The 13,402-nt window shown below is 41.3% G+C and overlaps 1 protein-coding gene across 1 annotated transcript in view; it reads left to right on the top strand.

The window, feature by feature from the left end:
- Positions 1-13,071, top strand: part of CPLX4 (complexin 4) — a 32,419-nt gene extending 19,348 nt beyond the window's left edge. Inside the window, exon 3 of the mRNA XM_065407000.1 lies at positions 12,844-13,071. Within this exon, the coding sequence (XP_065263072.1) occupies positions 12,844-13,071 (228 nt within the window). The remainder of the gene's footprint in view (positions 1-12,843) is intronic.
- Positions 13,072-13,402: the final 331 nt, after the last annotated feature.

Raw genomic sequence — 13,402 nt, 5'->3', positions numbered from 1 at the left:
AGATATTTGATCAGCCAAGGTAATTCCAAAACCAACCATGACATGCCAGTAACAATAGGAACTTATTTTAAAGATGATCAACAATGAAAACAAAATTAGGTCTACTATTGTTTCTTTATAATGTATTCAGAGAGCCCTTTTTTTTTTTTTAAGAAAGAGGTTGAATGAGAAGTTGCTGCTTGTTACTTGCATTAGAAAGTCAGGCCTTGTGTCTCTTGGTTTTCTTCGAAGACTTCCTGGATGACTGGAGAGCTGTGAGGATGATGTTATTAGAGAAAGCATGCAAGGTGGAACCTTGATAATGTGTGAGGGGAAGTGATTCTTATTCAGACTGTTTAAAATGTTGTTGTCTGACACCTCAATGGACTGAATAAGAGTTTGAAGAAAAGCTCTTTGGGTAAAAAAATCTATAGCTTCCCACTTCAATTGAAGGATGAGAAAGTTCCAGATTTATATGTCTGGCTCCTCTAAGAAAGATTTTCAGCAAAATAGAGAAGATGGGACTTGGCATTCCTAATATTTATAAGGTAAAACAACAAAATTAAAGCACCAGGCATAATGAGACCCCAGTCCTGATTGGGGGGTTCCAGGTGCTAAGATATAAATACACCTCTACCTCGATATAACGCTGTCCTCGGGAGCCAAAAAATCTTACCGCGTTACAGGTGAAACCGCGTTATATCGAACTTGCTTTGATCCGCTGGAGTGTGCAGCCCCGCCCCCCCGGAGCACTGTTTTACTGCTTTATATCCGAATTCGTGTTATATCAGTTCGCGTTATATTGGGGTAGAGGTGTATTTAATAATAATGATAAGGCACTTTGGGACTGCATGCACAGAGGAGCCAAGAAACTTGGAGGTGATTGTCCCTCTCCGCACAGAAAAAGAAAGCGTAATGATAAGGGAACTCATCAGTAGTCAGCAAAGAATTCTCTGCGAGATAGGGGAAGAGCACAGCTCTCTGCCTTAAACATTGCATTTGGGGACTTGATTCATCACTACCTAACTTCAGTGTTATGCTGGTGTAATAGTGGAAGAACAGTGTGGATTCAAAACCTTGACTGGTAAGCTTTGTTACACCTGCAGATATGCTGCTGTGTGCTGCCCACTGTGATTTGTCTAGAAAAATAGATTGAAAATTCAAAGACATTGGTGAAACTAACGTTTTCATTTTAAATGATACCAAATCTGATTCTAAAAAATATTTTTGCATCTCTGAATTTGACATCTGAGCAGCACCTGAGATGTCAATTCTCAATGTTATGCTTCAGTATTTGATTTATAGCTGTTAGTTAGACAGAGATGGTATTGCATTATTATTTTTCATTAAGGCACAGCCAGGGATAGAATCCAGCATACTGAGTCCTGTGCTAGATCAAGAGATATCCATAGTTTTGCTTCTGTTGGACTTCTGTATCAGATAGGGTTTGTTTTTAAATGTAGGCCTGGACTGTGTTCTGCTTTACCCCAGTGTAAATCAAACTAACACTATTATCTTTTTGTCATAGTAGTGCCTAGTGGCTCAACTGAGATCCCATTGCACTGAGCTGCACTGTACAGACATATAGTAAGAGACCATCTCTGCCCTGCAAAGTTCTCAGTCTAAATAGATGAGAGACAGAGTGGGAAAGGATAATGGAGATGAGACAATTTGCCCAAGATTAGTGGCAGAGATGGGAATAGAGCCCGGGTGTCCTGAGTCCCAATCCAGTGCCTTATTCACTGGCATCTCTAGCACTACCTACCACAAAAGTCTTCATGAAGTCTGGATTTACACTGTTGTAACTGGCATCAAAATCTGGTTTGGAGTCGTCGTCATCATCATCCCTTATCCACTGGTGCCCTGTTCTTCTTCTCTCCCCGGGAGTATAATCTACCCTCTGAAAAGTAAATTGGTTTATTTTCACCTTCGACAGTGCTTTTCCTTGGCTCCCACCTGTGTTGTGCTATTGAATGCCCAATAATAAGACCATGGAGTGGAATTTTTAGCTCTCATTTTTTGTGTTTATCTCTTGCACATTTAAAGCCCAGACTGGCATATTCAAATCAGTAACTGTACATCTCACTACTCATTGTGCTCAGGTCGTTCAGAGGTGGCTAGAAAATCTGCTTTCTTGTTGCCTTACCCCCCCTCCCCCAAAAAGGGCAGGGGAGATGACATCTCTCTAGCTGTACATGAATGGCTTATAGCTTCTTTAAAAAGAAGGTCTGAGGTGGCAGTGAGGAACCAGGTGGAAAAATTGTAGGAAAAATTAGATCTGGGCAAAATGTCAGAATGAAATGGTCAAGGGAGAGGGAAAGAATTGTGGGACTTTGTCAGTTTCTTGAATTTTTGTCATGAATATTTTTAGAAGTGAAACATAAATCCCCCCACCCCCAGCTTTTATGTAAGACTTTGCAAAATATCATTCTAAACACCATCTGGACTGCAGCTGAAATGTACAGTATAATCTAATCTCCGCACTTTCACTGTCCATTGACGTTGCTTTGGCAGATTCCTGGTTGCTGGGTATGAAGAGTCTCTCAGTCATTGCCACTTGAAGGAAAAGGTTTACAGATATCATTCAGCATCTTCCATATAACAGGCTCATTATAAAATGATGCACTTACATTCTCTTTGTTTTTAAATTTAAAAAGGAATACATTTTCCTCTTACAATGCATGAAGAACAAAAGAAACATCATTAATTACATGCAGCCTCATAATCCCTAAAAAACCTTGTTGTTTTTTTGGAGCCAGACTATCACTGACTCAATTTAATAACTGCACTATTCTGAAATAAGTGATTTGCTAAATGTTATGCTGTATGCTACATAATCTCTTTCTGCCTCATAGATATTGTCAAAGCACAAAGGGAAACTTTCCTGAGGAGGAGAATTTGGAACACTGAGTTTTCAGAGAACTGTCTGTACAAAACATATACTGGACTCCCTTGTAGGGCCAAATCCTCTCTCTTCAGGCCCTGACCTAATAGAACAGATGTAGCTCCACTGTACAAAGAGGAGTAAGATTTGGGGATTCCATGCAGGCTCCACACACCAGTTGTGCGCCATGGAGCTCTGCAGGGGTGGGAGGTGAGATCTTTCTCCATTGCAAAGGGAGTTTGTGGGGAGAAGGGCTAGTGGATCTATAAATCTGCCAGGCATTCTTCTCCACAAAAAGGTGGGAGTGCACTGCGCACAGTGTAACTGAAACCCTGAGGCTACAGCAGTGCCTGGGGGTGCAGAATTGCTTCCCCTCGGCAATCCCAGCACACAGCCATGGCCCTAATGAAGTCAGATTTTGCATGCAACTTTCATTGTAGGTGCAGATTCACTCTAATTGCAATTGCCATCTGCCCATTGCAAAGCACTGAAACAACCCTGAATTCTGTTCAGTTTCACCGTATCCAAGTACCGCTGTACGTTAGGCACAGGCAAATCACATGACAGAATGATCAACCTAAATGTAGTCTGTTGCTTAATGATATTGAGGAGATCGTTTGGCTCCCCTATGGATTAGTCTGTGATCTTTCATCCCTTTGGCTTTGATTTTAAATAGAGTTGATCAGACTGAATGGTTAGACTAGATGATTGCTAATTACACTGATGTATAAGGTCCATAATCAGGGCTCTGGCTTAGAGCAGATGCTGCTTTAAAGGAAGTAGGCTAAAGCAAAACCATGGCTAATGTTCTCTATACTCTCAGAAGTGCAAGTCCTCAAGTGAGTGTTGAAAAGCATTTGCAGAGTCATGTAGAAAGTAGTGTGTGATTCATCAGTAGACCACAAGCCTTCAAGTAACATTATGCTTTCCTCAGTTAAAATAATATTGAAATCTGTGCTTTCCTCACCAGTGAAAACAATGTTTCCACCTATCTATCTTAGGATTTTATACTGGTACCTATTCATAGTGTCTGAGCACTTTCCATGTAAAATCATTAAAAAGAATTCGCTGGCCGGGATTGGTGGGTTTTGGTATAAATGTATTACAAAGGATATTTTTTATTTTTTTCAGCAGGCTCTAAAATGAATTTGCTATTAAGGCCAAGACTTTGAAAACAGGGTGCTAAAGTTGGCCACCTAATTCTTTATATAGGCACCTGAATGATAGAACTGATTTTTTTAAGTATTGGGCACCAGCTAGCTCCCACTGAAAAATTTGGTCTGATTTTCTAATAGAAATAATAAGGGATTTGTTCTATCAGGCTTACGCAAATCAGTAGAATCCAGATATCTAAACTAAATTTCCATTAAACAATCAAAGTAGGAAAACTGGAGCTCTGAGAAGCTGCCTTGAAAGGAAGGTTGAGGTTTATATTCTTCTTAGTTTACCATTGGTAGTCTATTCCCTACTGGAATTCTTAGCAAGATTAACAGACACTGGGCCAAATACAGATTTGGTGTAAGCAGTTGCAATTCCCCTGACTTCACTAGAATTGTACTTGCTTGCATCACTTCTAAATTTGGCCCACTATAGTCAGAGACTAGTTAAATCCAAAAAATTGCCTCCTGAAACCAGACTTCAAACACTTCAACAGTCCAGGATCTTCAGTCCTGGGATTTTGGTTCAACCCCATCATTGCCTATGTAGAGGTAGGCCGAGTGAGTACTGTATACACATGTGCAGGTAAGGATTTAATATACAGTAATTCATTATGTAGTAGTATTAGTGCATTTATTGCTACAGTTCTGAAGGTTGGGAAATCTATGGCTGACTAGTTAATGTGAATTTGCCTAATTTGTAGGGTAACTTTTGTCATCTGAAGTCTGCCCTCATCCACCTATACTACTGGTTGGGAAGAACCTCAAGAAGAGAAACTCCTTTTGTAGCAAAAGTTTCCTTATTAACACATTGTTAACTCTATAAAGAATATTTATTATAATATTGTTGCTGTCTTCAACAGATCTAGTGGTAGCAAATCATATTCCTATTGTTTCTTGCAAGCAGCCACGAGATAGCATGTTGATTTTATTTGCATCATATTAACTCTGGTGTTGCCCAGGCTATTTTAACAGCATATGAAAAAAAATCAGATTCGAGGTAAACAAAGCTATCAAATATATTGTCACACGGAAAACTGTAACAGTAAATAATGATTAAGCAGTTGGGTAAGCCAATCTGAGCTCCCTTGCTATAGAACCGAGACTGAATGTCCACTGCACATGTGCATTCTTTCATTCATTCTTACATTGATTCATTCAGATACCGGAACCCTCTCACTCGCTGAAACACCTCCTGCTGACAGCATTACTGCTTATTCACATTGGGCCTTAGCCACTGTCATGCTTCATTTTGGAGATATAATGAGGCATTAATGCTTATCTTTGATGTGTGAACTGTGTCAAAATATCCTGCTCTTATGAATGCTGGACCCATCAGAATTCACCATAAAATTTGAACAAAATGGCCATTGTTTGAAAACTTGACATTGTTTGAAAAAAGCCATTGGCAGGGCTTTTCAGTGGGCAAGCAGGAAACAAGCGTGTATAGTATTTGCTGCATTTCGTTCCCTTTAATTGCTTAACTAGTTCCTTCCCTTGCCTCTCGTTTGCATTCTCAGCCTCATGCCCAACTTCCACCCTCTCTTTTGTTGTCTAAGTCCTCCCATTACCCCACTTAACGATGCTGCAGCCAGTGCTCTGATTATGCACAATACAGTCCCTCACTTTCAGCATGTCATAGACCGGGGCGGGCAAACTTTTTGGCCTGAGGGCCGCATCAGGTTTCAGAAATTGTATGGAGGGCCGGTTAGGGGCAAACAGGCAGGCGTGGCCCAGCCCCTGCCCTCTATCTGACCCCCCCCCCCCGCTCCCTGTCCCCTGACCGTCCCCGGACCCCCCGCCCCTATCTGCCCCCCACCGCCCCATCCAACGCCCCCTCCTTCCTGACTGCCTGCCCAGGACCCCTACCCCATCCAACCACCCCTTCTCCCTGACCGCCCCTGGAACCTCTGCTAGGGTGACCAGATGTCCTGATTTTATAGGGACAGTCCCGATATTTGGAGCTTTTTCTTATATAGGCACCTATTACCCCCCACCTCCTGTCCCGATTTTTCACACTTGCTATCTGGTCACCCTAACCTCTGCCCCCATTCAACCCCCCTGTTCCCTGCCCTCTGATCGCCCCAACCCCTATCCACACCCCCGACGCGTGACCACCCCTCTGCCCCCTTACCATACTGCCTGGAGCACCAGTGGCTGACGGCGCGGCTGCACCATGACAGGCAGCCGTGCTGCCCGGATGGAGCCAGCCACGCACCGTGCAGCACAGAGCACTGGGTCAGGCTGGTCTCTGCAGCTGCACTGCCCCAGGAGCTCGCCGCCCAGAGCATTGCGCCGGCGGTAGAGTGAGCTGAGGCTGCGGGGGAGGGGCTGGGGCCTAGCCTCCCGGGCTAGGAGCTCAGGGGCCGGGGAGAACGGTCCCGTGGGCCGGATGTGGCCCGCAGGCAGTAGTTTGCCCACCTCTGTCATAGACAGACGCTGACTGGAGACCTAAATATAGTTTGTTTTGTATATTTGGTTTAAGGAAGATGGAGAAGAATTTGTCCAATTATTTATCCTATATAGGATCTAATACCACACTCATCACCATAGTACGTGAGCGCCTTCTCATGCTGACACACTTTTTTGAGGAGCCTTTGGTGGAAGAAGTTTTGTTCTTAAGGCTTGTTTACCCATGGAGTAGTTCCTGATTAACTCCATGTGTGGACATTCTTATTCCAGCATAAGAGTACCGTGTTCCTGTTTAGCAAACGCTTAAACTCCACGTGTAGACAATCCCTAAGATTCCTTATTGGCCACCAGATTCCTTGTGTTATGAGAAGGAGTAAATAAAATTTCCTTATTTACTTTCTCCACACCAGTCATGATTTTATAGACCTCTATCATATCCCCCCTTAGTCGTCTCTTTTCTAAGCTGAAAAGTCCAAGTCTTATTAGTCTCTCCTCATACGGAAGCCATTCCATACCCCTAATAATTTTTGTTGCCCTTTTCTGAACCTTTTTCAATTGCAATATATCTTTTTTGAGATGGGTGACCACATCTGCATGCAGTATTCAAGATGTGAGCATACCATGGATTTGTATAGAGGCAATATGATATTTTCTGTCTTATTATCTATCCCTTTCTTAATGATGCCCAACTTTCTGTTCGCTTTTTTGACTGCCACTGCACATTGAGTGGATGTTTCCAGAGAACTATCCACAATGACTCCAAGAGCTCTTTCTTGAGTGGTAACAGCTAATTTAGACTCCATCATTTTATATGTATAGTTGGGATTATGCTTTACAATGTGCATTACTTTGCATTTATCAACACTGAATTTCATCTGCCATTTTGTTGCCCAGTCACCCAGTTTTGAGAGATCCTTTTGTAGCTCTTCGTTGTCTGCCTGGAACGATCTTGAGTAGTTTTGTATCATCTGCAAATTTTGCCACTTCACCGTTTACTCTAAAAAAGAGCCACTGTGGCTTAACGACCATGTAAAAGAAGCAGTGAGAGTTAAAAAGACTTCCTTTAAAAAGTGGAAGTCAAATCCTAGTGAGGCAAATAGAAAGGAGCATAAATGCTGCCAAATTAAGTGCAAGAATGTAATAAGAAAAGCCAAAGAGGAGTTTGAAGAACGGCTAGCCAAAAACTCCAAAGGTAATAACAAAATGTTTTTTAAGTACATCAGAAGCAGGAAGCCTGCTAAACAACCAGTGGGGCCCCTTGATGATCGAGATACAAAAGGAGCGCTTAAAGACGATAAAGTCATTGCGGAGAAACTAAATGGATTCTTTGCTTCAGTCTTCACGGTTGAGGATGTTAGGGAGATTCCCAAACCTGAGCTGGCTTTTGTAGGTGACAAATCTGAGGAACTGTCACGGATTGAAGTGTCACGAGAGGAGGTTTTGGAATTAATTGATAAACTTAATATTAACAAGTCACCGGGACCAGATGGCATTCACCCAAGAGTTCTGAAAGAACTCAAATGTGAAGTTGGGGAACTGTTAACTAAGGTTTGTAACCTGTCCTTTAAATCGGCTTCTGTACCCAATGACTGGAAGTTAGCTAATGTAACGCCAATATTTAAAAAGGGCTCTAGAGGTGATCCCGGCAATTACAGACCGGTAAGTCTAACGTCTGTACTGGGCAAATTAGTTGAAACAATAGTAAAGAATAAAATTGTCCGACACATAGAAAAACATAAATTGTTGAGCAATAGTCAACATGGTTTCTGTAAAGGGAAATCGTGTCTTACTAATCTATTAGAATTCTTTGAAGGGGTCAACAAACATGTGGACAAGGGGGATCCAGTGGACATAGTGTACTTAGATTTCCAGAAAGCCTTTGACAAGGTCCCTCACCAAAGGCTCTTATGTAAATTAAGCTGCCATGGGATAAAAGGGAAGGTCCTTTCATGGATTGAGAACTGGTTAAAAGACAGGGAACAAAGGGTAGGAATTAATGGTAAATTCTCAGAATGGAGAGGGGTAACTAGTGGTGTTCCCCAAGGGTCAGTCCTCGGACCGATCCTATTCAACTTATTCATAAATGATCTGGAGAAAGGGGTAAACAGTGAGGTGGCAAAGTTTGCAGATGATACTAAACTGCTAAAGATAGTTAAGTCCAAAGCAGACTGTGAAGAACTTCAAAAAGATCTCACAAAACTAAGTGATTGGGCAACAAAATGGCAAATGAAATTTAATGCGGATAAATGTAAAGTAATGCACATTGGAAAAAATAACCCCAACTATACATACAATATGATGGGGGCTAATTTAGCTACAACAAGTCAGGAAAAAGATCTTGGAGTCATCGTGGATAGTTCTGTGAAAATGTCCATGCAGTGTGCAGAGGCGGTCAAAAAAGCAAACAGGATGTTAGGAATCATTAAAAAGGGGATAGAGAATAAGACTGAGAATATATTATTACCCTTATATAAATCGATGGTACGCCCTCATCTCGAATACTGCGTACAGATGTGGTCTCCTCATCTCAAAAAAGATATACTGGCACTAGAAAAGGTTCAGAAAAGGGCAACTAAAATGATTAAGGGTTTGGAACGGGTCCCATATGAGGAGAGATTAAAGAGGCTAGGACTCTTCAGCTTGGAAAAGAGGAGACTAAGGGGGGATATGATAGAGGTATATAAAATCATGAGTGATGTGGAGAAAGTGGATAAGGAAACGTTATTTACTTATTCCCATAATACAAGAACTAGGGGTCATCAAATGAAATTAATAGGCAGCAGGTTTAAAACAAATAAAAGGAAGTTCTTCTTCACGCAGCGCACAGTCAACTTGTGGAACTCCTTACCTGAGGAGGTTGTGAAGGCTAGGACTATAACAGAGTTTAAAAGAGAACTGGATAAATTCATGGTGGTTAAGTCCATTAATGGCTATTAGCCAGGACGGCTAAGGAATGGTGTCCCTAGCCTCTGTCTGTCAGAGGGTGGAGATGGATGGCAGGAGAGAGATCACTTGATCATTACCTGTTAGGTTCACTCCCTCTGGGGCACCTGGCATTGGCCACTGTCGGTAGACAGGATACTGGGCTAGACGGACCTTTGGTCTGACCCGGTACGGCCTTTCTTATGTTCTTATGTACCCCTTTTTCCAGATCATTTAAGAATATGTTGAATAGGACTGGTCCCAGAGTACAAACCCCTGAGGGACACCATTATTTACCTCTCTCCATTCTGAAAATGGACCATTTATTCCTACCCTTTGTTTCCTGTCTTTTAACCAGTCACCAATCCATGAGAGGACATTCCCTCTTATCCCATGACAGCTTACTTTGCTTAAGAGCCTTTGGTGAGGGACCTTGTCAAAAGCTTTCTGAAAATCTAAGTACACTATATCCACTGGATCCCCCTTGTCCACATGCTTGTTGATCCCCTCAAAAAATTCCAGTAGATTGGTGAGGCATGATATTCCTTTACAGAAATCATGTTGACTCTTCCCCAATAAATTATGTTAATCTATGTGTCTGACAATTATGTTCTTTATTATAGTTTCAACCAGTTTTCCCGATACTGAAGTCAAGCTTACTGGCCTGTAATTACCGGGGTCACCTCTGGAGCCCTTTTTAAAAATTGACATCACATTACCTCCAGTCATTTGGTACAGAAGCTGATTTAAATGATAGGTTACAAACTACAGTTAGTAGTTCTGCAATTTCACATTTGAGTTCCTTCAGAACTTTTGGGTGAATACCATCTGGTCCTGGTGACTTACTACTGTTTAGTTTATCAGTTTGTTCCAAAACCTTCTCTAATGACACCTCAATCTGGGGCAGTTCCTCAGATTTGTCACCTAAAAAGAATGGCTCGGGTTTGGGAATCTCCCTCACATCCTCAACCGTGAAGACTGATGCAAAGAATTCATTTAATTTCTCCACAATGGCCTTATCATCCTTGAGTTCTCCTTTAGCATCTCAATTGTCCAGTGGCTTCTGATGTACTTTAAAAAATGTTGCTATTACTTTTTGAGTCTCTGGCTAGCTGTTCTTCAAATTCTTTTTTGGTCTTCCTAATCATATTTTTACACTTCATTTGCCAGAGTTTATGCTCCTTTCTATTTTCCTCACTAGGATTTAACTTCCACTTTTTAAAGGATGCCTTTTTGTCTCTCACTGCTTCTTTTACTTTGTTGTTGAGCCACGGTGGCACCTTTTTGGTTCTATTACTATGTTTTTTAATTTGGGGTATACATTTAAGTTGCACCTCTATTATGGTATCTTTAAAATGTTTCCATGCAGCTTGCAGGAATTTTACTTTTGGCGCTGTACCTTTTAATTTCTGTTTAACTAACCACTTTTTTGTGTGTAGTTCCCCTTTCTGAAATTAAATGCTACAGTATTGGGCCACTGTGGTGTTTTCCCTGCCACAGGGATGTTAAATTTAATTATATTATGGTCACTATTACCAAGCGGTCCAGCTATATTCACCTCTTGGACCTGATCCTGTGCTCCACTTAGGACTAAATCAAGAATTGCCTCTCCTCTTGTGGGTTCCAGGACTAGCTGCTCCAAGAAGCAGTCATTTAAGGTGTCAAGAAACTTTATCTCTGCATCCCGTCCTGAGGTGACATGTACCCAGTCAATATGGGGATAGTTGAAATCCCCCATTATTATTATTGAGTTTTTTATTTTTATAGCCTCTCTAATCTCCCTGAGCATTTCCCAGTCACTATCAACATCCTGGTCAGGTGGTCAGTAATATATCCCTACTGCTATATTCTTCTTATTTGAGCATGGAATTATTATCCATAGAGATTCCATGATACAGTTTGGTTCATTCAAGGTTTTTTACTTCATTTGATTCTATGCTTTCTTTCACATATAGTGCCACTCCCCCACCAGCATGACCTGTTCTGTTCTTCTGATATATTTTGTACCCTGGTATTACTGTGTCCCACTGATAATCCTCATTCCACCAAGTTTCTGTGATGACTATTATATCAATATCCTCATTTAATACGAGGCACTCTAGTTCACCCATCTTATTATTTAGACTTCTAGCATTGGCATATAAGCACTTAAAAAACTTGTCACTTTTTAGCTGGCTGCCATTACATGATGTAACTGAATGAGACTTTTTTTCATTGGACTGTTTTTCATCAGATCCTACCTGTATTTTATCGTCTTCCATCCTCTCATTCTTATTAGGACACAGGGAATCTCCATTTATAGATACTCCCCTAAGGGATGTCTCTGTCTAAACCACATGCTCCTCCGCACCTGTCGGCTTTCCCTTAGAAAAGTGATTGCATGGGAACTGCAGATATCGTTTACAGCTTGGAAAGAAACAGATCAGAAAAAGTGACTTACTGAGTTTCTAATTTGGGGGTAGGGATGTGGCAGCCCAGCATAATGTTACAATGGCCAGATTCTAAAAGAGCAATCCCCATCCTCAGCACAACCACCACCACCATTCCTTTGATCGGAGGCCTTTTCCGACGGTCCAAGGAAATACAAATCTATTTTTTCCAGCTTTCACTTGCACTGTGCAAACTGGCACACTGGCTTTGTTTTCAAGATCTAATAGATATTTTGCAAGCGTTGCAACAAAAAAATGACAGCACAATTTCTCTAAAGCTAATGACTTCTGGACCACCTGCACAATAGACTTCTTAGCCTAGAAAATATTTAAAAATATAGCTTCATGTCATCTGTAAGTCACAGCTGAAAGAATAAGCTTCCAGAAGTGAGTTACACTGCAGGTTAGCTATGGGAGTTGCACCAGGTTGATTTTGATGATGTTGTTGATATAGATAGATCACACACACAGGGTACCAACTTGTCACCTCCATTAATAGTGATGGCCAAGATTTTCAAAAGTGTCAAGTGATTCTGAGTGCATCAATTTTTGATTGTGTTAGTTGAGACACTTTACAGGGACCTATTTTCAGGGGGCACGTGCTCAACATTTTCTGAAAATCAGGCCTCTTTATGGTTTCCCAGGCTGGACACCAAAATTTACTTGTTGTGTCTAAAAATCTTGACTGAAGTGCCCATGGGTTGCTTCTAGTCACACTGAAGTCAATGGAATGACTCCCATTGACTTCAAAAGGCGATAGGTTAAGTTAATTTTTTTACATTTTAAATTTTTTTTTTTTAATTAATGGAGATATCCTATCTCCTAGAACTGGAAGGGACCTTGAAAGGTCATCAAGTCCAGCCCCCTGCCTTCACTAGCAGGACCAAGTACTGATTGCCCCAGATCCCTAAGTGGCCCCCTCAAGGATTGAACTCACAACCCTGGGTTTAGCAGGCCAATGCTCAAACCACTGAGCTATCCCTCCCCCCACGTTAGGTTCTATATTAGCAAAGGCAGTGTGCTGTCATAATGGAATGTACTATATTTGTTTTTCTCACAGAGTGAAATGGATGAGAACCAGATACAAATGGCTGGTGATGATGTGGATTTACCAGAAGACCTCCAGAAAATGGTGGCAGACGATCAAGTAGAAGAAGAAGACAAGGAGTCTATCCTTGGACAGTTACAGAACATTCAGAATATGGATATAGACACTATTAAAGAAAAAGCTCAAGCCACTTTCACTGAAATAAAGCAAGCAGCTGAACAGAAATGTTGTGTCATGTGAAAGAGAAACCAGAGGTTGAGAGTTTTTGCGAACCATATGAATTTAATATTGTATCATGGGAGTTGCTGGACGGTACAAGCAAAATTGATGGAATGCCATATAGTTCCAAAGCAATATGTATACATATGAGAGAGAGAGAGAGAGAGACTTCTAAACCTCCAGATTTAAATCCATGTAGGCAACGTACCTGCTTAATTAGCACTAATCTAGAGCTGGTCAGCATTTTTCAAACAGAAAGTTTTTCCATGGAAAAATGGCATTTTCAAAAACAAAATTTTTCATGAAAAATTGTCAAATTATTTTTTGCAAAAAGTGCTGCCTTTTTTCCAAA

The sequence above is a fragment of the Emys orbicularis genome, chromosome 6 (genome assembly GCF_028017835.1).
Source record: "Emys orbicularis isolate rEmyOrb1 chromosome 6, rEmyOrb1.hap1, whole genome shotgun sequence".
NCBI classification, from domain to species: domain Eukaryota; kingdom Metazoa; phylum Chordata; order Testudines; family Emydidae; genus Emys; species Emys orbicularis.
This window is presented reverse-complemented; position numbering and strand designations above follow the sequence as displayed.